This window comes from Suillus paluster (genome assembly GCF_016628075.1).
Source record: "Suillus paluster strain FC165 chromosome Unknown EDB91scaffold_57, whole genome shotgun sequence".
NCBI lineage: Eukaryota > Fungi > Basidiomycota > Agaricomycetes > Boletales > Suillaceae > Suillus > Suillus paluster.
Window position 1 is genome coordinate 243,789 of NW_024537617.1, and position 27,584 is coordinate 271,372.

At 47.4% G+C, this 27,584-nt stretch overlaps 7 protein-coding genes across 7 annotated transcripts; 3 read left to right on the plus strand and 4 right to left on the minus strand.

The window, feature by feature from the left end:
• Positions 1-2,446: 2,446 nt before the first annotated feature.
• EDB91DRAFT_1058011 (uncharacterized protein) lies at positions 2,447-4,281 on the minus strand (the record flags this gene model as incomplete). Its single annotated transcript, XM_041314125.1, has 9 exons — positions 2,447-2,777; positions 2,831-3,033; positions 3,112-3,325; positions 3,379-3,525; positions 3,581-3,621; positions 3,680-3,732; positions 3,782-3,861; positions 3,911-4,068; positions 4,114-4,281. 9 exons carry the CDS (start codon positions 4,279-4,281, stop codon positions 2,447-2,449), a joined length of 1,395 nt encoding a protein of 464 aa, XP_041174027.1.
• Positions 4,282-5,175: 894 nt separating this feature from the next.
• Positions 5,176-6,168, minus strand: EDB91DRAFT_1151554 (Non-heme 11 kDa protein of cytochrome bc1 complex). Its single transcript, XM_041319438.1, has 6 exons — positions 5,923-6,168; positions 5,737-5,865; positions 5,654-5,659; positions 5,625-5,626; positions 5,532-5,550; positions 5,176-5,478 (listed from the first exon to the last, which is right to left on the minus strand). The coding sequence occupies exons 1-6, from the start codon at positions 6,079-6,081 to the stop codon at positions 5,440-5,442; spliced, it is 354 nt and encodes a 117-aa protein (XP_041174028.1). The 5' UTR covers positions 6,082-6,168; the 3' UTR covers positions 5,176-5,439.
• Positions 6,169-7,494: 1,326 nt separating this feature from the next.
• EDB91DRAFT_1151574 (OPT oligopeptide transporter protein-domain-containing protein) lies at positions 7,495-11,251 on the plus strand. The gene is made up of 17 exons (XM_041319439.1): positions 7,495-7,614; positions 7,667-7,881; positions 7,941-8,424; positions 8,473-8,515; positions 8,567-9,078; positions 9,129-9,212; positions 9,265-9,315; positions 9,363-9,418; positions 9,473-9,518; positions 9,572-9,854; positions 9,905-9,985; positions 10,035-10,136; positions 10,186-10,200; positions 10,250-10,455; positions 10,516-10,658; positions 10,713-10,747; positions 10,795-11,251. The coding sequence occupies exons 2-17, from the start codon at positions 7,778-7,780 to the stop codon at positions 10,860-10,862; spliced, it is 2,313 nt and encodes a 770-aa protein (XP_041174029.1). The 5' UTR covers positions 7,495-7,614; positions 7,667-7,777; the 3' UTR covers positions 10,863-11,251.
• An 87-nt stretch (positions 11,252-11,338) lies between these two features.
• On the plus strand, positions 11,339-14,442 carry EDB91DRAFT_1205972 (OPT oligopeptide transporter protein-domain-containing protein). The gene is made up of 13 exons (XM_041320702.1): positions 11,339-11,829; positions 11,897-12,451; positions 12,502-12,585; positions 12,642-12,692; positions 12,754-12,809; positions 12,860-13,176; positions 13,240-13,320; positions 13,378-13,479; positions 13,536-13,550; positions 13,601-13,949; positions 13,999-14,033; positions 14,083-14,146; positions 14,203-14,442. The coding sequence occupies exons 1-13, from the start codon at positions 11,545-11,547 to the stop codon at positions 14,363-14,365; spliced, it is 2,157 nt and encodes a 718-aa protein (XP_041174030.1). The 5' UTR covers positions 11,339-11,544; the 3' UTR covers positions 14,366-14,442.
• Positions 14,443-16,391: 1,949 nt separating this feature from the next.
• Positions 16,392-19,180, plus strand: EDB91DRAFT_1238742 (OPT oligopeptide transporter protein-domain-containing protein; the record flags this gene model as incomplete). The annotated part of the gene is made up of 11 exons (XM_041321762.1): positions 16,392-16,673; positions 16,723-17,277; positions 17,327-17,410; positions 17,463-17,513; positions 17,570-17,625; positions 17,676-17,992; positions 18,056-18,136; positions 18,187-18,292; positions 18,370-18,762; positions 18,811-18,849; positions 19,018-19,180. 11 exons carry the CDS (start codon positions 16,392-16,394, stop codon positions 19,178-19,180), a joined length of 2,127 nt encoding a protein of 708 aa, XP_041174031.1.
• An 826-nt stretch (positions 19,181-20,006) lies between these two features.
• EDB91DRAFT_1251737 (uncharacterized protein) lies at positions 20,007-22,126 on the minus strand (the record flags this gene model as incomplete). Its single annotated transcript, XM_041323421.1, has 9 exons — positions 20,007-20,487; positions 20,538-20,683; positions 20,732-20,866; positions 20,910-21,054; positions 21,104-21,321; positions 21,370-21,493; positions 21,581-21,773; positions 21,847-21,884; positions 21,942-22,126. The coding sequence occupies 9 exons, from the start codon at positions 22,124-22,126 to the stop codon at positions 20,007-20,009; spliced, it is 1,665 nt and encodes a 554-aa protein (XP_041174032.1).
• A 248-nt stretch (positions 22,127-22,374) lies between these two features.
• Positions 22,375-22,988, minus strand: EDB91DRAFT_1251738 (uncharacterized protein; the record flags this gene model as incomplete). The annotated part of the gene is made up of 3 exons (XM_041323422.1): positions 22,375-22,540; positions 22,589-22,800; positions 22,845-22,988. 3 exons carry the CDS (start codon positions 22,986-22,988, stop codon positions 22,375-22,377), a joined length of 522 nt encoding a protein of 173 aa, XP_041174033.1.
• Between the last annotated feature and the right edge of the window lie 4,596 nt (positions 22,989-27,584).

Consider the following 27,584-nt stretch of genomic DNA (forward strand, 5'->3'; position numbering starts at 1 on the left):
TCGATTGCCAATCCGGTCAGCATAGCTGCAAGACCGCAAGGAACGTACAAGACGCAAGATAAGATCGCGAGGGAAGTGACCAAGGGACTGCGCCTAGGCATTGGGTGCACATCTGGGAATCTCAGGGCACCGCGATGGTCAATGCCTTCCTCCATGACCGCAAATAATTTGTCGAGCATTTTGTGGACATCCTCTGATAGCAAGCGTTAGATCCCCGTGACGTCATGAGAAAAAGCATAGGCTACCTTCCCGGGGGTCCTGAACCATGATACTGTAGTTTCATGGTCTTTGAGAAATACTTGCTTCTAACAAATTTAAAATCTGCGTGCTCTCGCACACGAGCCCGTACGGTTCCTTCAGAAATATGAGCATGTATGGGCACTTGTTGTCGAGTTGAACATACCGTCCTCAGAGAGTGCTAGGAGAGCTGCCGCACCGCCAACAGTGCGGTAAGACCGATCATGCGCTAGCAATCTCAGTATCTCCGGAAGCCTTTCCAAGACGACTGGCTGAAACTCTTCCGTGACGAAAGGTTCCCTCGGAAGAATGCTGAATCCCAAAAAGGGTGTGGAGTGCTATTGCGGCATTTTTTTGCGATCCCCAGTCCTGTTGGTCCAAGGCCCCCACTATAGCGCGGAATATAGGAACCTTGGATTCTTTAATGAACTCTTTCCCGTCCGCTTTGATGTTCGTGAGCATAAAGTAGCACAGATAGAAATGCGTGCTCACGATAGTTGGTCATAATGTCCAGGAAATCAACTGCTGCATGATTCAGTGCTAATTCGCCCTTTCTGAACATGGTGCAAAGGGCCGCTGTTGTATGGGCTTTGATGACAGCCGCCCTCAGGTCATCTACGACAGTGTTGAGATCTCGAGAGGGCAAACAAAGCAGCGCATAGGCATACCATTGTGCATGAGACGTCCGAGTACGACTTTACCATGCTCATTCTCGACCGTCCCATTGAATGATCCATGTTTCAACGCGCCGACGATGTAGTCAGGTGCTGATAGCTCGAACATGGCGCTTCTTATGTTGTCTGAATTGTGTTCGGAGAGATTAAATCATACTATCAGGCGAGGGACTGACCGTGTTCCAGGATAAGAGAGAGTGCGTAAGCCGCAAACAAACACTTCTGCCGGTGTTTTAGATGATTGACCAACGTCTCAACGACACCTTCCTGGACTGCCACCAATCGTATGAATGCTGAAGGAATCTTAGTAGCGGAAGGGAGATCACCGCGTAAAAAACTCACGACATGGGAGAATCGAGAGCATTGCAAGAGTAGCTCCACTACTTGTGTCGTGTTTTCGACTTTTCATCAAGGACGCCAGCTTCTTAATGTGTCCTTTGTGAATCAAGTCAGTCTGAATGTCGACTGGAGGTGTGCTAGTGAGATACTATATATATGGATGTGAGTGCATTTGTCGTACCATAGCTTGCAAGTTGGCGAAGGATTTGAATGGCAGGATCCTCGATGTCAGTTAAGCGATGTTCCAACATGTCGACCAAAAGCGCGAGGAAACCACTTTCTGCGTCGAGTAAACGCTGACGGAAACTATCTGCATCCTGCTGTGAGCTCACGGAACAAGTAAGAGTGATATAAAACAGTTACCATGTCTTGCATATGCACATATAACATTGCCCACCGGCGGGGAGATGTAAAAGTCATGTTGCTTCAAGTGTTTGATGAGCAAAGGAATTAGATCCAGCACCGTAGCTTGCGCTTGTTCTGCGAACCTGCTGTCAAGCATGTCTGTGTTCGAGGAACGATCGAACATACCGTCGTGGACAAGGGCGGCAAGTATGCGTAATGCAGCTACCAGAATCTCTTCATCTGCGATCGATCGTATTAACTCCAATGTACAGACATGATGGTTAAAATCGCAACTTACGTTCGCTGCTGAGAAGATCGGTGATGTCATTCGCCGCTTTTTCCGTCAAAGCCGGTCGATTCCCATCTGAAGATATCTTAGTCACAAAGTGAAGATTGTTCTTGGGCTGTATTACGAACTTTCGCGAGCAAGCAAAGACAATGTCTGTGATGCATGAATTTGCACCATCAACGACTCGGTTTCGGAGACTCCTCCAAGGTCAAGTACACGCTGGAATGTCTTTTCGCTCAAGATCTCGTCCCCTACCGCAGCATGCTTCACCAGGGCAGGAAGAGCTTTGCAGGCTCGAATCTGGTCGATATCGTGCTTGCTCTCTAGCATTTTCAATACATCAGCGGCGGCTTTTTTCAAGTACTTCGGGTCAAGGTCAGACGCTGCAGAGAGTGAGACGATGCTTAAAGAACAGGTTCACCGTAACTTACATAGTTCGCTCAGTACGACGGTAGCACTGATACGTACTTTCGGATCATCGCTGTAGCGAACCAACTGATTTAACTGGATCTCCCAGCTATCAGACTTTTTAATTGCAGCCCTTCCTTGTTCTGTAAAGCCCTCAGAGGGACGTAAGCGGTATTAAGGGGAAATGCTCACTAAATGAAGCCATGAACGCTAATCTGTCAACCGCGTCGGAACACTCCACTCCATGTAATTGAATATATTTCAAATGTGAGTCAACGGTTGATGCATCAAATATATCCTTCTCCCACAGTGGACCGAGTTTCGAAAGTCGTTCGTGGCTGACTGGATCATTCCAGTACATCAATTCTGGCCAGACGTCGAAATCCTTCCAGAATTTGGCCTTAGCTCGGTAGTTCCCCTTGAAAAGGACAGAAGCGTGAATCTTCTGTCCCGGAAGGATCTCCCGAGGCGCGCCACGATGGAGCCTTAAGTAATTTCGAATGAATTCATTAACGCAAAAAGATCAAGTGGCACATACTTGAATGTGTAACGGTCTTGAGTGCCATATATAACCCGCTTGACAGGAGCAAATTCGAGCAACCACCACGTTCTCCGGAGTGATTCGAACGTCCTCTTCTGCAAATCGTCCATTTTCCAGACGACTTCCGTGGGCTTCACCCTCAGGCCCGCCTCGACAGCCTCCTTTCGCATCCACAGCAGTGGAATGTCACCTGACTGAAGCTTCTCGTTGAGTCGATTGCCTCCGCCACTGCAAACGTCGGTTAGTCGATCGAAGGTGCCGAGATTTATCGCGTAAACGTACACGTCCGAGTGACTACCCGCAAACCAGACCTCCTTGATGCGATCAGAATGGGAACCTTCCGTATTTGCACCATGAATGTACTCTGGGAGGAATTTGACTCGCCGCTCATCCAAAGCAAGACCGTGTCTGAAATAGCACATATGATGGTCACGGTTAGTGGTCGAAGGCAGCGTCTTTCCCCTCACAACGCCGACCGAAGAAACGGTGTCCCTTGACATGAATGAATGACAGGCATCAACCATGCACAAATGTCAGGGTCTTACCATACGCCGATGAAATGGATGTGGACGTGCGACCTGCAGAATGTGCTCTTGAACGTCTTTGCAAGCTCGTTTGCCATAACATGTTTTCCCTGAGATGCTCCCGCCTTTGGCACCTTTTCCTCTATTTTAGAGTATAGCTCGAAAGCGCTGAATGTCGCCAAGATGAGAAGGACGCGATGGCGCTAGATGAGACGATGCTTACAATGGTATTTGCTCGTTGTTGCCGGGGAGAATCAAGCCGACCTAGAGAGAGAGAAGGTCAATGATCCTTTGGCGTAACACTTCAATCCAGGCTACTCACGCGGTGAATCATTCCAGCAATTGCTCGAGCTTGGTAAGCGCCCCTAGAGAAGCCTTTGACGAGATGATCGGATATAACATGGCATGAAACATGAGAACATACCGAAAAGGTAGATCCTATCCCCGTCCTGGTAATTTTCTGATATCCATCTATACGCCGCCAGTATCACTTTTTCGAGATTCCTGATTCATCGATCAATAATATACGATAAAATTCAATCGCGCCACGTACCAAGCAATAAGCAAGTCCACCTTGCTGCTTAGCCAATAATGGACATATGTAAGAGAACGCCATGTCGGCCGTGCCTGCGTGCCTATACCGCTGTTGTAATAAGTGAGTTGGGATTCAGATTTCACGAGTTGGCTGTATAGTTCGACGACATTGGTGTTCTGCACAGTCGTTAGTCAAAGAAAATCAATGAATTGCATACGCACCCTCAGTCCAAAACGATTCGATGACCCATCAATACAGACTACTAAATTCCTGCCCTCCTTGTGCTTGGAGTACGGACATGTGTATTTATATGCAGGGGAGGTTGGAGTCGAAGGACTTGGACAAGGTCCATCAGGGTTGAGTTCTGGTTCTGTTGCAAAGGGGGACATTGTTGAGAACCCTGGGAGGATTCCAGAACTTAAGCATCTGTCGGGCGCTAGAGGCTCTGAATCAAAACCAGGCAAGCGCGTAATGGTTGGTTCTTCTTGATTTGAACACTAGCGCCATAACCAATTCGGAGTCCAAAAATTTGTCATGAGGAGACAGGATTTTGTACTTTACACCTTTTAATAGTCATTCATGTCATTCATAAGGGAATTGGACGCATGGATAACGAAACTTTCAATCAGAGTTTTCTATGGAACATGACACACCTTAGAGACTTGCCCTTTCGCGGCGACGGATCACAAAGCAGCCGAACTCGGTCCCTCGAGAGTCGAGAAGACCACGTACACAGTGGCCGACGCTTGAGATTGGCGGACATTAGCCTTCGCGGCTGAATGCAATGCCTCGGTCGGACTAGTTAGCCGATTGGCCAATTCCATCATGGCAGAACAGCATACAATTCTGAACAACTCGATTTAACGCTACAGGCTCCTGAACGCTGTGCACGCCTATCTGCGGCTAATGCAGACACTGGGTACATCTCAATCACTTGACATTGAGCGACCGAAGTTAGGCGTACTGAACGCTTCGGAGGAATCCTATCTGCCAAGGCTAGTGCAGAGGTGCAGCACACTGGGCGCATCTCAATTACTTGAAATTAAGGGATTGACGTACCTAGTGTATTCGATCGTGATGTTCTGTCTAAAAAAACTCCTAGATGACCTTATTCAGGTCCAGACATTGGCGAGTCACAATACCAGGATATAAATATACTGTAAGTGCGATCAGCGGTGTCATTATTACGGCTATGCGGTTATGTGCACCAGCTGACAAACTTTCAATTTGCAGGATACAAGTTTCGTCAACAGCTGAAAAGTCACCACCTCACTCACACTCACAATGCCAACAGTCTCATGTAGAAAGAATGGAGCCAAGACCACGTTGCAGCACGCGGCTCAGACGGAAATAACGATGGGGACGACGCCGGGCAGTAAGAATGTTGGTGCATTTACCGATCAACATGATCCGCCTCAGCAGGTTATAGGTGGCAAGAGAGAAAGATGATATTGCTCCTCACGAACAATCTAACTATAGGGATGATTGTCTAAGATACTCAAAGGAGACTGAAAAGCAAAGACGCACTGTGATATTAACTCTAGCGTCTACTTGAGCTTGGAGAACAGTTTTGGTGCGGCACAAGCCTTCGCAAATTGTTAAATGGGAACTTTTAGGAGTCAGGAGAGAATATACATACGTCGGCGCAGTGCATCATGCTGTACACGATGCTGTTAACGAGAATGACAAGGATGAGAGAACAGACGACTCACTGGACTACATATAAAGTAGTTGAAATAGGCCCAAATCAATACGAATATCGAATAAGTAACAACATAACTTACATCTATGATCACCGTATATGAGCGTCATGCAAAGATTTATATTCAAATACCAACTCACAATTCCTCCACACAGTCCTCGCCTTTAAAGCCTTGTCCAGCTTGCACCTTCTCCTGGCAGTGTTCGAAATGTCTCGTTAGGGAAGCGCATGCGGCTGAGTTTTTGCACTCCTCCAGAATAATCGGGTGGACCTGCATACCGGAGTGACATCAACAGGAGGAGACAATGTATCTGGAATGGAGACATACATCCTCAGCTTCTACTTCCTCGGCTTCCTCAGACTCTTTCGATGGTTCCCCCGCCTCAGTAACTTCCTCCTCCTTGTGTTCGTTTTCTGGCTGCTTCTCCTCCGGTGCGTCTCCGTGCACAGTGTTGAAGAAAGACGAGAAAAACGATGTCACAGACATGGACGCGACCGAGGACAGAGTTATACTTTGCACAACCAAAGAACGACTTCGCGAATTTCCGGGTTGAAGGTGTTAAGGCGCCGCTTCAACTGCTCAATTTCTGCGGCTGTAAATTTTATCCGAGAAACAGCGCAGGCTTACGCTGGCGTACTATTACTCAGTAACAGTTCTCAGACCTGACTCAGTACTTGTTCCCTTGAAATCTAGATGTTGTTTAAAAGTGCCAGTCATGCCAATCCTCGACTTACATGCTGCGACGATAATGCTGAAGCCATCGATTCTGACGACCTACTTAACGCCGCCGTCCCGGAGGCCCAAGGGTGAATAGTCAGAACGCTACTTAATATGTCCTAAGATGAGTGTCACAAAAGTACTTCACACTCATCTTAGCACATATTACAGCTCTTTGCATAAAGGATGGCACCGGCGTGAAATTTTCGTTCAATTAGGAAATGTTAGACTTAGTGAAATTTTGCTCATTGTACACTCGCGTCCCCTGTAATTCATTATCATCATGCCGTTTATAACTATTCCTGCCTCCAAAAAACACAAGAGCCTGCTAGAGCATGACAGTGACCTTGATTCCAATGGGTCCGATGAGGATGATATTCGAATGAAAGAACTTTCGGAGGAAGAGGAACCTGACTCTGATGACGACGGCGAAGATGACGAGCTTGAGCAGTCCCAGCCCATGAAGATCCTTACACTACCTCCGACCATGTCCAAAAAGCGAAAGCGTGGAACTAAAATCTGTGACTAATGATCCCTACTACATGGACGTCTACCAGGTGTCCGCTCATCTTTTGACGTCTCGTCAATAAATCCCAACTCTGATGGATCATACTGAGCCATGCGTGCGATGAACGCAGCACGGAGAGTCTCGTTGCGTTCATTGGCAATGCGCTTGAGTTTCTTGTAGCTCACATCAGCACGTTCGAGCTCGCGGAAGATTGTCGTGAAATGGACAGATATGAATTGGTTTGTCGCGAGGAGGTGCATGAGCTCATTTAAAAAATAGTCAGGATTCTGCCTTACAAGGCGAAGCAGGCAATCGATATCTTCACGATCGAGAGCACGCAGACGACCACGCATTGCTGTGTTGGGCTGACGGTCCACGACATCGCCGGTTTCGTGCCAGAGCTTCAAAATCCGAAACCAAGTGCGTCTGGAAGCAATCTAGGATATCACGAAGGCTTAGAAGGTTCCGTTCATGGAGTCGGATTGCCGCAAGTTTCACATCACGACTGATCTTGCGAAATCCCATGTTGGGAAGATGATAATATAAGGGTAGTATGAGCGTACACGAGCAAAAATTCACTAAGTCTAACATTTCCTAATTGAACGAAAATTTCACGCCAGTGCCATCCTTTATGCAAAGAGCTGTAAAGGGCTGGGTTTGAATTTATTGTGGCAGTTATCAACTGCAGCAGCTTGAAGTTATGGGAAATGTCGTCTGTACTACTACTTAGTTGGAACTGACACATGAGTTATGGTCCAGGTACTGACCATCTCGGACGCCGGTCGACACTGACAGTGAGCGCCTTTTGTGTCGTTATTTCAGTTGTGCTGATAGGCAAACCGATAGGTTTTCATTCCACCGTTAGGCAGAACTATGTTTCATATCGTAGGTCTTGGCACTAGGCCGTGGATATACTTTCAGGTCCTTTCATAAAGCAAAAATAGTCTTATCAACCACATGGACGAACGCCAGCTGAGTGCAATGCATAACGCCCGGTCTTCTAGTTTGGTAGACTGCACTGTGCAGTTAAGCACTCTACACTTACTCCCCGGTGTTGACTTGTACGTCCTACCTTTATTCTAAGGTAGCAATACTTTTTCAAGCGGTCTATCTCGATCAGGTTAACCTTCAGACTGCATTCATTTTTTGGCTTATCGTCTCACGTTCACCCCACACAGCTCGCAGAAGCGCTTTCGTTTGCATGCACAAGGTCGGAGAAGCACCTGACGTTCCAAAATATCATGCCGGATAAGAATTTTCATAAAAGCTCGGATCAACAGAATCCAACATCGTATCTGCGTGACATGACCTCCAACGGCATCCACGAGAGTGGTATCTCTAACCATCACGACCTCGCTTCTTCTGCCATGAAGGAGAAGTATTCGTCATCAGCTGGTGATGATATATCTACGGTTGAGCGTAACTCTCAGGATGATGATAGTGGAGAGTTCGTGTCTGGTGGTCGTTTCATTAACACCGACGACCCTTTCCCCCTCGATCCCGATGCTCCTGTGGAAGAGAGACAGTTGACCGTAAGGGCTCTACTTGTTGGCTGCCTCCTAGGGGCAGTTATTTCCGCAAGTAACGTTTATCTAGGTTTGAAGGTCTGTGCAAATATTTAGAGACGCCTCAAATTCTGATTCTGTATGTAGACGGGGTGGACCTTCGGTGCATCACTATTTGGATCAATATTCGGTTTGGTTCTTCATATGGTATGGCATAACTGTCACTGACAGTTATTTTCAGGCTTCGCTATCCTCAAGTCCTTCTCTACCACGGCACCACGATGGCTTGGAGGCGGCTATTTTGGTCCCAAGGAAAACAACGTATGCCAATCTGCAGCATCTGCTGCTGGTAGTCTTGGACTGCTTTTTACCTCTGGCTTCCCTGCTGCGTACCAGCTTGGACTTCTCGGCGCAACTCCTCGGGATGACATTGGTCGGCTATTCACGTTCACTATTTGCTGCGCTTTCTTTGGTCTTGCATTTTCGATCCCGCTCCGGAAGTTCTATATTTTGAAGCTCAAGCTCGTGTTTCCTTCCGGAGTTGCCGCAGCGTACACGATTCGCTCGCTTCACGTGGGCAAAAACGCTGCGAGGGATGCTAAGAAGAAGACCAAGGCATTGTTGATCTCTTTCTGTTTTGCGATTACTCTGCGCGTCGTCAGCGAATACGCTCCTGGGCTTCTTTGGGACTGGCATATTTTTTATGCGCTCAATCGACTGGGGTGGAATGACATCATCGCCGCAGAGAGTTGGGTCAGTCTCTGCTGTTGCATGCGAAATATTTGTTTTCTGAAGTACAACAGGGATGGATTTGGGAATGGACGCCAGCGTTTATTGGTGCAGGAATGCTCACAGGTATCAACTCATCATACAGTTTCTTGGGTGGTGTGAGTTCGTGTCATACTCTGCATGGCCCCCTATCTCATATAACGCCTGCAGAGCTTCCTCGCATGGGCTATCATCGGCCCTGTCATTGTCCACACGGGCAAGGTATGCAAAGAACTTCTTACCCGCCGGTGCATCTGACAGGATCACAGGCCTTCGGTATTCCGGCAGTTACATCCATCCCGGGGCAGATGAATTATGCATCCATGTGCGTGATTTCATCATTGTTCAAGTACACCTCAGTTAAACCAGTTACCTGGAGGTCTCTGACCGATCCCATTAACCACCCGTCGCCACGCTACTGGCTGGTAAGAGGCTATCTTCCGAATCACTCTAGATTCATTGCGCTCATCGTGTGCAGGTCTGGCCAGGCACACTCATGTTACTTTGCACGAGTTTCACAGAAGTTGCCTGCAACTGGAAGTCCATTTACTCTGCTGCGCGCGTTGCGATAGGTGCACTCACGGAACGTTTCCGCGGAGATTCCTTCGAAAAGACCGATGTAGAAGAGATCGTGGATCCTGTACCACCGGAAGACCGCGTTCCATTCTGGCTCTGGGGTGGTGTGCTCGTCGGTAGCATCATAGTCACATGTGTCGTCATGGGTGTTCAGTATGGCCAGAATGTCGGTATCACGATTCTTGGTAAGACACAACTCCTTCACAATGAACTGTGCTTGAATTACCGAGTCCAGCTATTGTCTTCGCATTCATGTTTAGCTTCATTGGTTGTGAGAGTGCTGGCCGCACAAACATCAATCCAGTGACATCCATTGGTGAGTGCATCCGGGAAACCGCAATTCTATGCTGACGGGTTTCTCGAAGGTAATGCTTCTCAGCTAGTTTTTGGTGGTATTGGAAAAGGGAGAGGGTACTCAGTTAAAAGAGGAGAGCTCCTGAACTCGTTATCAGGAATGCTTGCTTTGGGTATGGATTATGCCTCTCCAAACTACTGCTCCTCATACATTACTCCCAGGTGCTGCTGAGCAAGGTCTGTAATCATACTCTGGACTGCTCATATATATTCATTTGTCGTGTAGCTGCTGACATGATTAGCGATCTCAAAGCGACTCATCTTCTCAGGGCGTCCCCAAAAGCTGTCTTTTGCGGTCAGCTGACCGGCGCCATCGTGTCCATCTTTATGGCCGCTGGCGTCTACGTCATTTTCTCGACTGCGTATCCATGCATCAATGATCTCTCCTACACTACTTGCAGCTTCCCGACACCTGATGTGCAATCTTGGAGGGTGGGTTTCTTAGACTATCATGCTGTACCTTTCATTGCACGTTGCTTACTCATTCAACAGGCAGTCGGAGTTGCGGTCTCATCATCTACCCTTCCCATCCCACCGTCATCAGGATATACAGCCATAGGGTTGGGCATCGCGGCTGTGATTTCGGTTGTGGCGAAGCACACTGTTGTCCCGCCTAAATATCATATTTGGGTTCCGTAGGTTTCTCGGTACCTTACTTCGAAACGAACCCTTACAAATTGGACATGCAGGAACTTTAACGCCATCGGTATCGGTTTCATCATGAGTGAGGAATATTCCGAATCCATTTGATAATTCTAATGCTATCACCAGATGTATGCACCTATCCTTTGGCCATGTTCTTCGGCTCTACGATTGCTTTCTTCTGGCGCAGAAAGTAAGTATTTCTCCCACCCTCATTGTCATGATTTCATAGGCTTTGCAGGTTTTTCGGCCACTACGAGATGTACTGCTTTGCTATTGCTGCCGGGTTCATTGCTGGGGAAGGGTCTGGGCGGCATCGTGAATGCAGTATTGACGATTGCAGGTGTTTCGGGTGCTGTATACGGAACGACAGTTGGCTGTCCAGGGGGTCCTGTATTGTGGTTAAGCACAAGTTATCCTATCCCTCGGTGGGCAATGTACTGATATGTAATTTTAACGATGGGTTACAAGTCGAATGAATATTCATTCACTGCACGGTCGATTAAACGTGTTTCAGTTCATTTTACTTGTTGGTGTGTTGACACTTCAACGGCAAGCTCAGCCGTTGGGCCAACGAAATCATCCGGGACCACCACAGCAGGTGAGTTTGCACACTTTTTAATTGCTGCTGTCAATTATCGGTCACGGGACAGCGGAGCAGAAATATTCAGATGGGCTTCCGCAGGACCTTACAGCTGACTGTTGTTCCAATTTTACTGCTTATCGCTGACATATTTCTCACTGATAAGCCTGAACTCGTGCCTTTGCGCCTCATGTTGGAGCACATCCACAAGGACCAGTTGAGGATTGTATATATAATGCGCTCCCTTTGCCAACGGCAGCGTAGCTTCAAGTTCAAGTCTGCCTTCTGGTTTGAAGATGACGACTGTAGATCCTCAGGACCAGGACCGAGTGGCCTACGTGCAGTCCGTATCCTCTCACTCGGACAAAGAGAAGAGTGCTATTACCACCGACATTGTCTCCGTGTCTGGTGACTCCGAAGGGAAGTTAGAGCCGCACGTGCAATTCATTAACACAGATGACCCATTTCCGGAGTCTCCGGATGCGCCGGTTGAGGAACAACAGCTAACTATTCGAGCCGTCCTAGTTGGCTGCATTTTGGGAGGCATCATCGCAGCCAGCAACATCTACCTGGGTCTTAAAGTCAGTTCAACTATGCTTCCGATATGTTAGAAATCTATTAATTCAGGACCATCATCCTTTCACGTAGACGGGGTGGACATTTGGCGCGTCGCTCTTCGGCTCAATCATCGGCTTCGCGATCTTGAAACCACTGTCAAGATCTGCACCAACTTTCCTTGGCGGGGGTTATTTCGGACCTAAAGAAAACAATGTCTGTCAATCAGCTGCTACGTCAGCAGGAAGCCTCGGACTGCTGTTTACCTCGGGATTTCCTGCCGCGTACCAGCTTGGACTATTGAGTGTGCATCCCAAAGACGACATCGGCAGACTAATCACTTTCACCATTTGCTGCGCCTTCTTTGGTTTGAGCTTTACTCAACCGCTGAGGAAATTCTACATTTTGAAGTTAAAGCTCGTATTTCCCTCCGGCGTGGCTGCTGCGTACACTATCCAGTCTTTGCATGTCGGCAAGAATGCAGAAGTGACAGCAAGGAAGAAAACCAAGACGCTGCTATATGCCTTCATCTTTGCCATTACTTTGCGCGTGGTCAGCGAGTATGCTCCGGGATTGCTTTGGGATTGGCACGTTTTCTACGCTCTGAATAGAGTCGGGTGGAGTTCAGCGATCGCTGCTGAGAGCTGGGTGAGTACTTCATACATTATAGGAATTTTTGTCTGATTACCAGTTGAAAGGGATGGATTTGGGAGTGGACCCCCGCGTTCATTGGTGTAGGGATGCTCACAGGTATCAATGCATCGTATAGCTTCCTCGGTGGAGTATGTGTTATGGCTACGACTGCATACGCACACCGCTAATATGTTATGCTATGCAGAGTTTCCTTGCTTGGGCTGTGTTGGGTCCTATAATTGTCGCAAAGGGATTAGTCCGTGCAGGAATTTATATTTCGGGTGACATACTGACCACTATTGGACTATCCATGACAGGCTTTCGGGACCATTGCAAACCCATCTATACCTGGATACATGAATTATATGGGAATGTGGGTTGTCTGTTGTCCCTGCCATAAGATATTCTCAATATTGTATGTAGGAGTCTTACAGATCCCATCCACCATCCATCTCCTAGATACTGGCTGATCTGGCCGGGCACACTGATGCTCCTCTGTGCAAGTTTCACGGAAGTAGCATGTAATTGGAGGTCCTTGTACGCCGCGATACGCTCCGCTTGCGGCATGCTCCTGCAACGGTTTTCAAAAGACGGTGTAGTGGATGATATCGTGGATCCTGTACCTGAGCACGAACGCGTCCCCTTCTGGGCTTGGGGTTCTGTGCTTGTTATCAGCACGATCGTTACGTGTGTCGTGATGGGTGTTCAGTTCGGACAGAACGTTGGTGTCACTCTCCTCGGTGTGTTGTCGACATTATAGATTGATTACAAGGAGAAGCTGACGCTTCCCTTGTATCATGCAGCGATTGTATTCTCTTTCCTATTCAGCTTCATTGGCTGCGAAAGCTCCGGTCGGACGAACATCAATCCCGTCACATCAATCGGTGACTTTATCGCTCAGCTCATTTGTTCACATGCGCTAACAAGCTGAATGCCGACAGGTAATGCCTCGCAGCTCATCTTTGGAGGTCTAGGAAAGGGTCAGAACTACGCCATCAAACGAGGCGAACTCCTAAACCTGCTTTCTGGAATGTTGACACTAGGCAAGTTAAATTAACTTTGGGTATGACGAGCTGCTAGAATGGCGTGAATCAAATAGGTGCTGCGGAACAAGGTATAAGTTTTCTTATGAAAACATAGAATATTTGTCGATGCTCCATTTAGCTGGGGACATGATTGGCGACCTCAAGACCACACACCTCCTCCGTGCGTCCCCATGGGCTGTATTCGTTGCTCAGCTCTGCGGAGCCGTGGTATCGATTTTCATGGCATCGGGTCTCTACGTCGTGTTTTCCACTGCTTACCCGTGTATCAACGACTTAAGCTACACAACATGCGCGTTCCCCACGCCTGATGTACAGTCATGGCGTGCAGTGGCTGTTGCTGTATCGTCGAGCACATTGCCCATTCCATCGTCTTCTGGATATGCCGCCATCGCACTTGGATTAACAGCCGTCCTCTCTGTCGTGGCGAAGTATACAGTGGTGCCTCCGAAGTATCACGACTTCATACCGTGAGTAATTCGCGGCTGCGTCTCTGATTCAGTCTGACACAGAATGAAGCAACTTCAACGCTATTGGAATCGGGTTCATAATGAGTAAGTGATTTATATTTGACAGCGATTGGTCGTCCTGCTCACTTTGCAGACGTCTGCACATACCCTCTGGCAATGTTTTCCGGCTCGACTCTGGCATTTTTCTGGAGAAGACTGTGCGTCTCATGAATTCTTCATGTGCCTTCATAGCTTCGTCTGACACCTCGTGCAGGTTCTTTAACAACTACCAGATGTATTGTTTTGCTGTTGCAGCGGGTTTTATTGCAGGCGAAGGTCTTGGTGGTATTGTGAATGCGATTTTCACAATTTCGGGCATCTCTGGTGCAACATATGGGACATCTGTCGGGTGTCCTAGCGGGGTTTATTGCGGATAGAGGTTACGTAGTTGACGCAGGACATGATGTTGTCTATGCCAGTTACTCATGCCAATTTGAGCACGTCTATAAGATAAGACAAGGATAAGATAGTGAGAAGTCACGCACGAACGCAAGGAAGCGGGCCTCGAGGTGTTCAGTTCGGTGGCTTCCTCGCGGTTGCAGTGATAGAGAGGCGAGTTGCAAGTCGAGATCGAATATATGGATGCTTCAATCGGTTCCACCAGCTAGTATACTAGTGCTGTGGAAAACTCGCTCGATGGTGGTGGAATGTAGTCTCCCCTAGCCAGACCCTAATAGCATGAAAATAGTTGTTCCCTCCAATACATATTCTGAGAGCTGTCGCATGCTAGTCTCCGGAGTGTTGCCACAGTTCTGTACAAATGTGAACGCACCATGCAACACAACTCCCGACCCCTGAGATCCATCCAGATCCATCCAGACATACGAATACTAATGATGACCATCCGAATGTCCAGCGGATTTACGGCCAATCCGAAAGCGAGTCGAGTAACCCACCTGTTTGTATAATATAAGGATGCGAAGGGGGGAGTGTCCGCCCCAGCCCTTGTTGCACTAGGCAGCTGCTACCTGTGGACGCACGAATCTATGTCTATATGTCTACCCTGATTTAATGCTCCGGGTGTAACTTTTGAAAGCTTCTAGGGTCTATAGATCTGGTCATTATGATATACAAGGTGCGAATCTATTCTGTCTCGCAAGCTGCAAATGAAACTCCACGGCGCGTGAACTATCTCTAAGTGTACACGAATTTCTCGAGGGTGTTCAAGTAGCGCCATTGAGGTTTGAACATTTGCATCTGCCAGTTGCAGATTCCCAGGAGTGATGTAAATAAGGAGGCGAAGGGGGGAGTTGCCGCCCAGCCTGTTCACTAGTAGCAGCTGTACCTGTGACGCCGACAGCCTAGGATTAATTCAGGGAAGAGAAGAATAACTTTTGTTTGAGAGGACAAACGCGCGTGAACTAAAGTGTGACGGGGGAAGCCTTGCATAGTGGGGAGGTCTAATGTGAGGAATCGGGTGAGCAGAGGAAGAGAAAAGCGTGACAAATGTGGAAGTTGTACTAGAGAGATGTGTGAAGTGTGAATGTGACAGAAACCAAAGCATAAATCGCATGGACCCGCGGACCACGCACACAAGAATTCGACGTTACGACTCGCCGGCGGTATGATACATACAAAATGGTGTATAATTACATAAATGCTTCCGTGGCATCAAATCAGAATGCGAACATCCATCATGGTGGCATGTGCTTATGCCAATCTGGTTCAAGTTGTTACTGCTCTACCGAACGTTCCTACACACAGCAAAGAGCATCGGTATTCACAATTGTTGGTGAGATTCCAGTTCTTCATGATTAAGAGTGCTTGAAATACCAAGCCCAGGGCCCAGCCTGGCATTATCAACAGTGGTACCTTCGCATTCATATTTAGCTTAATTGCCAGGTTGAACTTTGTGAGACTTCTAGCCACATACGGTGACATACCATGAACGATTCAATCCAGTGATATTCACCAGTGGTATCCATGAGTGAGTGTATCCTGCAATTATATGCTGACGAGTCTCTGGAAGGTAGTGCTGTCTTGGCTACTTGTTTTTGGTGGTATTAGCATCAATGTGGCAAAGTGGGTCCGGGGAAACTTAATCCATGGAGCAGAGCTCTCAAGTTCGTTATCGGGAATGTTTCATTTGTGCATCCATCATGCGTCTATAAACTGCTGATCATCACACGTCATTCCTAGGTGCTGTTGAGCAAGGTAGTAACTCTCCTCAGGGCGTACCTCAAGTTGTCTTTTGTAGTCAGCTGACTGGTGCCATCGCATCCATCCCAATCATACTTGCTTATCGGCTAGGTACTTATCACCGCCAAGCCTGAACTTGTACCTTGCGCCTTATGGTTAGAGCCAAGGATCTGTCAATTAAGCCTGAGGATGTGGTATATATATCGCGTCTCTCTCTAAACAACGACAGTACCTTCAACTCTAAGTCTACCTCGCGGTTTGAAGATGACGACCATAACTCCTCAGGACCAGGACCAATTGGCCTATGTACGGTCCGTATCTTCTCACTCGGACAAAGAGAAGAGTGCCATTACCACCGACATCACCTCCGTGTCTGATGAGTCTGAAGGGAAGTTAGAACCCGTGCGATTCATCAACACAGATGACCCGTTTCCGGAGTCTCCGGATGCGCCTGTTGAGGAACAACAGCTAACTATTCGAGCCGTACTAGTCGGCTGCATGTTGGGCGGCATCATCGCAGCTAGCAACATCTACCTGGGTCTCAAGGTCAGTTATCCTTCAAGTCCGTTTATTAGACATTCACCCTTTCACACAGACGGGGTGGACGTTTGGCTCGTCACTCTTCGGCGCCATCTTAGGCTTCGCAATTTTGAAACCACTGTCAAGAAGTGCACCCACTTTCCTTGGCGGAGGCTATTTTGGGCCCAAAGAAAACAACATTTGTCAATCAGCTGCTACGTCAGCAGGAAGTCTTGGATTGCTCTTCACCTCAGGTTTTCCCGCCGCTTACCAGCTTGGACTGTTGAGCGTCCACCCTAAAGATGACTTTGCCAGACTGATCACTTTCACCATTTGTTGCGCATTCTTCGGTTTGAGCTTCACTCAACCGCTGAGGAAATTCTACATTTTGAAGTTAAAGCTCGTATTTCCTTCCGGTGTGGCTGCTGCGTACACGATCCATTCCTTGCATGTCGGCATAAACGCAGAGGCAACAGCAAGGAAGAAAACCAAGGCACTGATATGGGCCTTCGTCTTTGCCATTATTTTGCGGGTGGTCAGCGAGTATGCTCCGGGAATGCTTTGGGATTGGCATGTTTTCTACGCTCTGAACAGAATCGGGTGGAGTTCAGCAATTGCCGCTGAGAGCTGGGTGAGCACATCACTGATCATAGAAACATTGTCTGATTATCAGTCGGCAGGGATGGATTTGGGAGTGGACGCCCGCGTTCATTGGTGTAGGGATGCTCACAGGCATCAACGCCTCGTATAGCTTCCTCGGTGGAGTATGTATCGTGCCTATGACTGCATGCACCGCTCATATGTGGCGTTATCCAGAGTTTTTTCGCGTGGGCTATTTTGGGTCCTATAATTGTTGCAAAAGGACTGGTCCGTGCAGGAATTCGTGTGCGTGACGTACTAACCTGACGAACCACCCATGGCAGGCTTTCGGGACCATTGCAAACCCATCTATACCTGGATACATGAATTATATGGGAATGTGGGTTGTCTGTCGTTCCTGCCATAAGATATTCTCAATATTGTATGTAGGAGTCTTACAGATCCCATCCATCATCCATCTCCTAGATACTGGCTGATCTGGCCGGGCACACTGATGCTCCTGTGCGCAAGTTTTGCAGAAGTGGGGTGTAATTGGAAGTCCTTGTATGCCGGAATGCGCTCCGCATGTGGAACGCTCCTGCAGCGGTTCTCGAAAGACAATGTAGAGGACGATTCCTTTGATCCTGTACCCGAGCACGAACGTGTCCCCTTCTGGGCCTGGGGTTCTCTCCTTGTCCTCAGTACCATCATTACGTGCGTCGTGATGGATGTCCAGTTCGGACAGAACGTTGGTGTCACCCTCCTTGGTATGTCCGCATCGTGTTAGATCGGTTCCAAGTCGAAGCTGACTCTTGATTTCCGTCATGCAGCAATTCTATTCTCCTTCTTATTCAGCTTCATTGGTTGTGAAAGTGCTGGTCGGACGAACATTAATCCCGTCACATCAATCGGTGACTCCATCAAGCAATTCATCACCGAAGTATACTGACTATTTGAATAGGTAATGCTTCGCAGCTGATCTTCGGAGGTTTAGGGAGGGGTCAGAACTACGCCGTCAAACGAGGCGAACTCCTAAACTTGCTTTCTGGAATGTTGACACTAGGCAAGTAAAATCAATCTTCAAGCATGACGAGCTGCTAGAATGCCGTAAATTCAACAGGTTCTGCGGAACAAGGTATACCAGGGTTCTTTGTTCAGACACGGAATATCTGTTGATGCTGTTATTAGCTGCGCATATGGTTGGGGACCTGAAGACTACGCACCTCCTCCGATCATCTCCAAAGGCTGTATTCGTTGCTCAACTCTTCGGAGCCGTGGTATCAATTTTTGTATCAGCTGGTCTCTACGTTGTGTTTTCTACTGCTTACCCCTGCATCAATGACCTGAACCACACGACATGCGCATTCCCAACGCCTGATGTGCAGTCATGGCGTGCAGTGGCTGTTGCTGTATCTTCGAGCACGTTACCCATTCCGCCGTCGTCTGGATATGCCGCCATCGCACTTGGATTAGCAGCTGTCCTCTCTGTCGTGGCCAAGTATACTGTGGTGCCTCCGAAATATCACGACTTCATACCGTAAGTAATTCACGGTTGTGCCTCCGATTCATCTGACACAGAATGAAGCAACTTCAACGCTATTGGAATTGGGTTTATCATGAGTAAGTGATCTATATTTGACAACGTAATGTTCGTCCTACTCACTTTGGCAAGACATCTGCACGTACCCCCTGGCCATGTTTTTCGGCTCGACTCTGGCATTTTTCTGGAGGAGAATGTGCGCCTCATGACATATCTTTTCTTCGTCTTCTCTAACGGCATCATCTCGTGCAGGTTCTTTAACAACTATCAAATGTACTGTTTTGCTATTGCCGCGGGCTTTATTGCAGGAGAAGGTCTCGGTGGTATCGTGAATGCTATTTTCACAATCGCGGGCATTTCTGGTGCAACACATGGGACATCCGTCGGGTGTCCTGGAGGCGTTTATTGCGGATAGACGTCATTTAGTAGACATACTGTTATCTATCGAATTGTATCCAATGCCCCTGAGCTCATGCGGGCCATGCCTCTATTTTTCTTGTTGTCCTTTCTCCGACTTGTGTCTGGGCCCTGGACTGCCATTGTCTCCGTGTCATGTGACTAGCGAGATATGTGAGTGCCAGAGCGGCCCCATCAGCAAAACTCCCCAAGGTATATATAGATATATATACACGTGTAGCCCCTGTGACACACTGTAACGACTGTGACAAGTATCTATCATAGAGCGTACAATACATACAAATATACCGAATCGATTTTTTGTGATATGGTCACAGCCACGTTCTAGAGCGCGTGATATACTCACCGCCATGTTCCAGAGTGTTGTATGATTGCATCGTCTTATATGTAGTTATAACATCCGATCAAATTCATATCCCATAATAACCACCTATCATTGAGCTATACTGATACATGTGGTATGGTAGAATATAATCTAATGTAATAGTGGTAACTGCGTACCGATCGCCTGGACACGATATAGCGAAGAAAGCATATGAGTGATGTCATTGAAGACTGCAACGAAAAAATGAGACATGCGGGTCCATGAGAGCACGAGAGCAGAAGAGTACTGTAGAGTTCGTGAGAGTAGTACATGGGCAGAAGAGCCGGGTGATGCAAATGCGAATGGAGACGGTAAAAATGATGTGGTAGAGTGAATCCTAATACGATCGAGTGAAGGTTATAAGTATTGAACAGACTACGAGACAGTTGTGACTCACCTTGAATAGCTATTTCTTTGCCTTGCGTTTCGGAGTCTTCTTCGGTGGAACAGCAGCATTCTTTCATTTGCGCTTAGTAGGTCGAGTGATCTCTTCATCTTCTTCAGTAAGAGGGCTGTTATCATCGAAAAGGGCTGATGCGGAGACTTGCTTGCGCTTGTGTGAGTTATCAGGAGGATTGGGAGTAGGGGGGCGTGCAGGTAAGACTTCTTGCGCCTTGCACGAGTCGACAGGAGGATCGGGGGTAGGGAAGTGCGCCAACTCTTGAGGATTGGGGGTAGGGAAGCACGCTGACTCTTGAGGAGACGAGGTGGCTAACGGAGGATATGGAGGCAAACTATCAGGGGGAGGGACGGACTTGCCATGCGACTCTTGTTGATTATCGAGTGCCAAAGATGGTGCAGATGATTTGTCTGAGGATCTGGAAGCATGTGCGGCACGTGCGGCGAGTTGCCGTTCCATTGCAATCATATCGTTGTCCTCGGAACACTCTATGTTCGGAGAATGACAAGGCTTGGCGCCATTTTCATTGCCGAACAGTTTCCTATATCAATGAACAATTAGAACAAATACACAACACGAAAAATCACTTACTCGTTATAATGTCCTAGCAGGGAGTTGACCCACCCCTCGTCCTTCCTCCCCCGAATAAGATTTACAATCCTAGTATAGAAGTTAGTGTAATAGAAAAGACCATCGTGGTCTTTCCATTTTTCAAGCGAGCTAATAGCAAAGCGAGCCTGTAAAATATAGACTGAGTAAATTAAGTCTGCGAAAAAAAAACTTACCTGAACCGCGGCATACGTGATATGCTCGGCCCCAACTTCTTTCATCCCATGGAGCTTTGCATTGCAAGCGCGAGTTCCACTAGAGACGCCAGCCTTGAGCGCAGACGACGGAGAGGTGAAGATATGTTTGATAACCTGTATGTATTAGAGTAGCCCAATATAGTAATGAAAAACCTACCCGCTCCAAAAGATATCCGCGAAAAAGCCCTTCAATAATGTCTTCCGGGTCAAAATCTTCGCCCGCAGTGTTGCCTGGATAGAGAAAGGCGGGCCATAAGGCAGCGGTCACCTTTAAGGACGCGCTATCGAACTTGTTCTTCATCCTGTAGAAATAACTTGTTAGTACAGATAACCTTAAGAAAAAAAACATACCCATGCGGATCCTTGATGTAGTCGACCAGATACTTAACCGGACAAAGTAATTTGCCCAGCTGGGCGTGATTAAAACCCATTAGAGCGCGGCTCTTGCTGTCGTCAGTGATGGGCGGACAGATAAGCTCTTTGTCCGGGTTTGGAGCGGCGTATGAGCCCATGCGAGACTTGAGACGACTTGCGTCCTCAGAGCGCGTATGGTTAATCATATTTTGCATCTGTAAATATATAGTTAGTTGCAATTGATGTAAAAAAAACATACGCACCTCGCCAATGAGTTGTGCGAGCTCCTCGCGTTTTTTTCTCCTTCCAATCAGAGTCCCAAGATAAGGGGCGTGTTCCATGACGTATTCGAACGTCCGCTTGTACCGTGCACGAGTGATATCGTCACTGAAAATTATGTTAGCATAGATATAAGTAGTTAGTGTGTGCATATATGCGGTCAGAGTGCGCATATATGCAGTCAATTGTACATACCAGGCGTCCAGGATCTTACTGCGGGCAGCCTTGATGTGTTCTTCTTCCGCTTCATCTCCGTCCTCGGCCTCGGCTTCTTCTTCTTGCTCCAAAAGTAGACTTACCTGGATCGTCTGCTTGAGATCGCAGAACATATCAAGTCCGCGTGGGATCCAACGTGCAACGTGGATGCACTGCTCCCGCGGCGTAAGGACTTTAGTGTGTGATCTCCTATAATCTCATCAAGATCAATATGAGATCGCGTAAAATTCAATGAAAAACCTCACCGTTGTGTTTTTCGGCCTTCTTTTCGGCTCTAACTGGGCTATGCATCCTATAGATAAGCTCTGTTTGGGACAACTGATATCTCTGAATGACTCACCTGGCCTTTTTAGACTTGCGTCCATTCTTATCAGACGCATCTAACACGTCTCTTCCACGTTTCCTGGATATCCGGGGTGGCGGTGTGCTCAGGTGGGTACTCACTTCCGATCTAGCAGAAGATCCCGCAGACGACTCAGAAGAGGAAGACGATGAGGTAGAATTGGCGCGATTGTGACGCGCCATAGTGGTGGGAGAGATAAAGATAAGGACACGTTGTTAATGTTTGTTTGTTAGATTTATTAATAACATATCAACACCCCCTGAATAAAATACATGCGTAGATGACATTGTATCAGTACATTGAGACTAACTAACTTTTGATCACGGTGGGATGGGAACACGAGCATGCGGATGAATTTACAATTGAGCAAGATTTACAAATGATATAGTACATCAGACGATATAGTACAGGACAAGAAATGAAAAAAAAATTATGAGGTTGCTGCCAGATCTTCTACTAAGTTCCCCTCATGGTCCTCCGGCGCTTCAGCTCTTTTCTTCACGTAGTAGTTCCATGGCGCAGTAGGATTCTCGGGGTCTGGATGAGGGTTCCCCAAGCGCCTAGTAAGAAGGCTGCAAGGGGATGCGGTTACAGGCCTTGAGAAAAATCAGTCAACAATTGTATTAAAAGTGCTGGAAACTTACTGGAAGTCTGGACCACCGATCACTGCGCCTAGATCCTCATCTTCAACCTTAACCTCAGCGATTCCGACCTCCGCATCTTCTGTCTTCATCTCCGCATCGTCCCCGTTACCACCGTTCTCCTCTTCGTCGGATTCATACTCAGTGAGCGAGTCATCTGAACCCGAGTCGTGATTATTGGTTTGTTCAAGTTGCTGGATGCGAAAAACAATTTTCTGTTATAAATTAGATTAGTTTTTATAGATAGAGAAAAAAAAACCTTGGGGCCGGGAGAATCTAAGTGGACGTTGAAGCAGTAAGTGTTATTTAAGGAGATGGCATTTTGGATGTCGACGAATATGACATCCCCGAAGACGTTAATGACAGAGGTCCAGGCGTCGGGGGCAGTAAGTACGTTAGCCATGGTATGAATGGTATTGATATGAATGTTTGATAAACATAGCCACAGACGAGGCGAGGACTTCATATCACGGAATATCCCAGCGGATGTTGAATTTGATATTCCCAGACATCTCGATCATTGATATCACATTATTTTCGATCGTATGACCTTACTTTCGATCGTATGTTTTACTTTCGAATATATGCTTCAACGAGCTACCACATCCCACTCAAATGTCTATGTAAGTCAGCAATCCTTCACACATATCCTACTCAAATGTCTACTACAGGTCCTACCACATATCCCATTCAAATGTCTAATAGGTGAGTCGCAAATCTTCCACACTTACCACTCAAGTTTCTACTTTTACTAGGACTCCTTATCCTGAGATCCGCGAGATCTCACCTCCTCGGGGGTAAATATCCCGGCAAGGATTCACAGGATTCTCCGACGTGGAGTTCTGGCGACTCGCATTAGCACGATCGAGCGCAGAGAATGTTGAAGGTACGTTCCCATCGAGTATTTTACATCGTGTAGTAGGACTAATGCTTCATTTCAGTCGTTTAATTAATGTAATTTCGCAGTAGAAGACCGTTTAAATATGATACAGCATTTCTGCAACTAGTGAGACCTCGTGAGGACGTGTCCCCCCCTTCTCCGCATTCATTTATTCCATGGTCAATGACCTCTGCTGCTTAGCTTGCAGCGCAACATTCAGCTCACGCAAGCAGCTGGCAGCACATTCAGGTCAATGCACGCTCAATTTTTCCCTTACTGATCAAATTTTCAGTCGCAAACGCAAGGCAGATAAGAAGAAGAAAAAAGACAAGAGGGCTCGGCGCGACATATCCCCCGATCGTGTTCCTGACGATGTTTTCGTTCCAGATCAGCCCGAGATTCAGGACTCTATGCCTATCGATCAGGAAGGCGATTTTAATAATGATGTATGTATTAATTTGATATCTACAACAGGATTGTACTAACTACACATTTACTAGATTGAAATAAGTCGTGTGCCATCGCCCTCACCTCCACCTGTTGTCTCCCAGCGCTCTGGATGGAGAATACGCATGCCCGCCCGCTTTGCAGACTTCTTGCCAGGTTCAGCTACTCACCTGGCGCATATGCCGCCCTCTACCCGTCAGCAACGCGAACATCACAATGATGTCAACGCGGATCAACTCATGGACCCCCAGCCTCGTGCACCTTCCCCGGTACAGTCAGAACACGATGCCCCCCCGCTTTTCATACCATTTGAGATGGAACCTGATGCAGCAGGTCTCTACCGAGTTTATCCTACCCGCCCCAGCATACTCCCTATTGAAAATTCCCTCGAGAGTGTGACCGATGCACCCACACTCACTGGAGGTGATGGGGTTCCGGACTCGAGTCGAATCACCGAAGGATTGTCGTCCAAGGTGATCGAACAGGACGACCTCTACGCAGCCTTCTCCAACCCGACTTCTGGCCTCCTTATGGCTTACCATTACTCTGGAACCGGCCAGCAGTCAGTTGCAGAGTTGCAGTGGCTTGCCGGCTTCGTTGGTGATCCGTTATTCAATAATATTGATGCCGCTTCATTTTCCCATACCCGGGAATCCAAAAATATTGACGCCTACCTGGAGAAGAAGTCTAATCTGTTCCGCCAGGAATATGGCTGGTGCCAATCTGCCGTCAAGATCAGGCTACCTAAAGAGGGTGAGAAGTGGGACGCCGAGACCGAGGCCCCAGAACTCGAAATTCCTGGCGTGTATCATCAATCAATCACTGATATTATTGAGTCCGTTTTCCAGGATGACGTCGCTACAACTTTCAACATGACGCCTTATCGCGAATTCTGGAAATCTCCGGACGGCCGGGATATTGAGGTGTTCTCAGAAGCATACTCTAGCCCAGAAATGGTCGAAACATACGCGGAAATTAACGATCTGCCCCGCGAAGAAGGTGATGATCTTGAGCGCACCATCGCATCACTGATGTTCTGGTCTGATGCCACCCATCTGGTGAATTTCGGCGACGCATCACTCTGGTCATTCTACCTCTATTTCGGCAATCAATCTAAGTACATCCGAGGCAAACCGACTGCCTCTGTGTGTCATCACGTCGCCTATATTCCAACAGTAAGTTTTTTTATTTATATCTATATATCTATATAACTCTAAACCGATCTTCAGTTGCCCGAAGATCTACAAGATCAATACATGGGTATTTTTGGCGAGCCTTGCACAAGCCAAGTCTACATGCACTGTAAGCGTGAGCTGATGCAGGCCATATGGGCTTTACTTCTCGACGAGAAGTTTATGCACACTTACCAGTATGGTATAGTAATTAAATGTAGCGATGGCGTCACTCGTAGAGTGTTCCCTCATTTTTTTTACATATTCAGCCGACTATCCCGAGAAGTATGTACATTAATTAATTATCGGATGCAGTATTAATGCTTCTCAGAGTTATTCTCACAGGGATAAAAAATCTGGGGCAGTGCCTTTGCCCGCGCTGTCTCACGAAGAAGAACGAGGTTTCTTTGATGGGATCGAGGTTGGATATGAAACGACGGATCAGGCGCATGCGGAAGGACGACAGGACACAGCTCCGAGAAGTCGAGGATGCGCGGGCACTCATTTTTCAACTGGGTGTGCCTGTTGATGGCACTCGCGTCAAGGCTATTCTCAATGAGAAGTCTTTGGTGCCCACTCGAGTAAGTTTTTAATATTTGATTGACTTTCTACCTAACTAATGATATTTGATATATAGAATGCATTCTCTGTCAAGCTGTCACCTCACGGATTCAATCGATTTCGAATGTTCGTCGTCAACGAACTTCACAAATTCGAACTCGGTGCATGGAAGGCAAAGTTCACCCACTTGATGCGCATTTTGCATGCAGCTGGTGGTGATGCCGTCCAGGAACTCAATAGAAGGTGTGTATTTAAATTTTTTGATTACATCTACTGATCGATCTTAATAGATACCGCGCTACACCGACCTTTGGCAGAGGCACGATAAGAAAATTTAATTCAAACGCGTCATCAATGAAACGTTTAGCTGCGAGAGATTTTGAAGATCTTCTGCAGGTAAGTGTCGGTTTCAACTTGCCCGATATAGTTATTGATGATCGTGTGTATGTATAGTGCGCAATCCCGGCCTTCGAGGGCTTACTGGTACTGCCTGGTGACGACACAGACAATACTATGGTCCTGGACCTTTTATTTGACCTCGCAACTTGGCACACGTTCGCAAAATTGCGAATGCATACTGAGGACACACTGAAATTTTTTTGACACTGCGACGGCTGTTCTGGGCCAGACAGTACGAAAATTTGCGCGAACTACATGTAAGCGCTACCATACAACTGAACTACCTCACGAGTATGCAACACGCGGACGACGGGAAGCTGCCTTAGCTTCCAAGCTTCCAGAAGCAGACCCAAAATGCAAGGCCAAGGAAGTTCCATCGGGTCCAAAGCGCAAGAAGCTTAATCTCAGTACTTACAAATATCACGCGCTGGGAGATTACCCCGACACGATCCGACAATTTGGTACTACTGATAGCTTCAGCACGCAGCCAGTAAATTTCTATTTTAATTCACGTGTAAATACATACTGATCGTACTATTTTAAATCAACTAGGGTGAACTTCAGCATCAGCGAGTGAAGCGGTGGTATTCGAAAACCCCCAAAGGGAAGAAGAATACTGTCTCTAGTATGACAAGGATAGAAACCTGGGATCGACTCATGGGTAAGATCATCAAGGCGCGAGCTGCATTAGCATCAAGAGAAGGTGATGCCGGATCACAGCGCTGCCAACGGCAACGCACGTCTCCATCCGATCACTACCACATTTCCAAATACGCGACAACTTCGTTTGATCTCACAGGATGGCTTAGTGAACTACCAGAAGATGATCTAGCAGTAGTGGTACGTCTTTTTTTTTACCTTTTAGAGTTATTTCATCTAATGGGAGGGACAGGACTTTATTCCAAAACTCAAAGATCATCTTCTCGGACGTATTCGCGGGATCGAGTACACTGGAGATGAGCATGAATTTACTGATGAAGAACGTGCCCAGATCATCATCGCCAACAACAAGGTCTACGAGCACAGCGTCCTCCGGATTAACTACACTACATACGACTACGGCGGGAACAAGATTCACTTAACCCACGTACCCGTGCCGACGTTGATGGTCCTGTCACCACGAAACCGATGACGCACGGCAACCCGTATTGGTATGCACGAATCATCCGGATCTTCCATGTGGACGTTTGGGACCGAAATGACACTTCTATGGAAGAACCATGCCGAATGGAAATTTTTGATTGTGCGGTGGTTTGGACGCGACGCGGGTTACCAATCCGGTTGGTCCGCAAAACGATTGCAATCGCATCGGTTTTCTCAGAGGCGAGGATCCCAGTGCCCTCGGTTTTCTGGATCCTGACGTCCATAATTCGAGGTGTCCATCTCATCCCAGCATTTGATTCAGGCAAGACCGATGAGTTTCTTCCCTAATTCATTTGCTCGACATGAGGCAGATCTTAATCAAGATTGGCGGTATTTCTATGTAAACATGTGAGTTTTTGTACCTATCTACTTCTAATCAATTCACTGGTCTATTCTA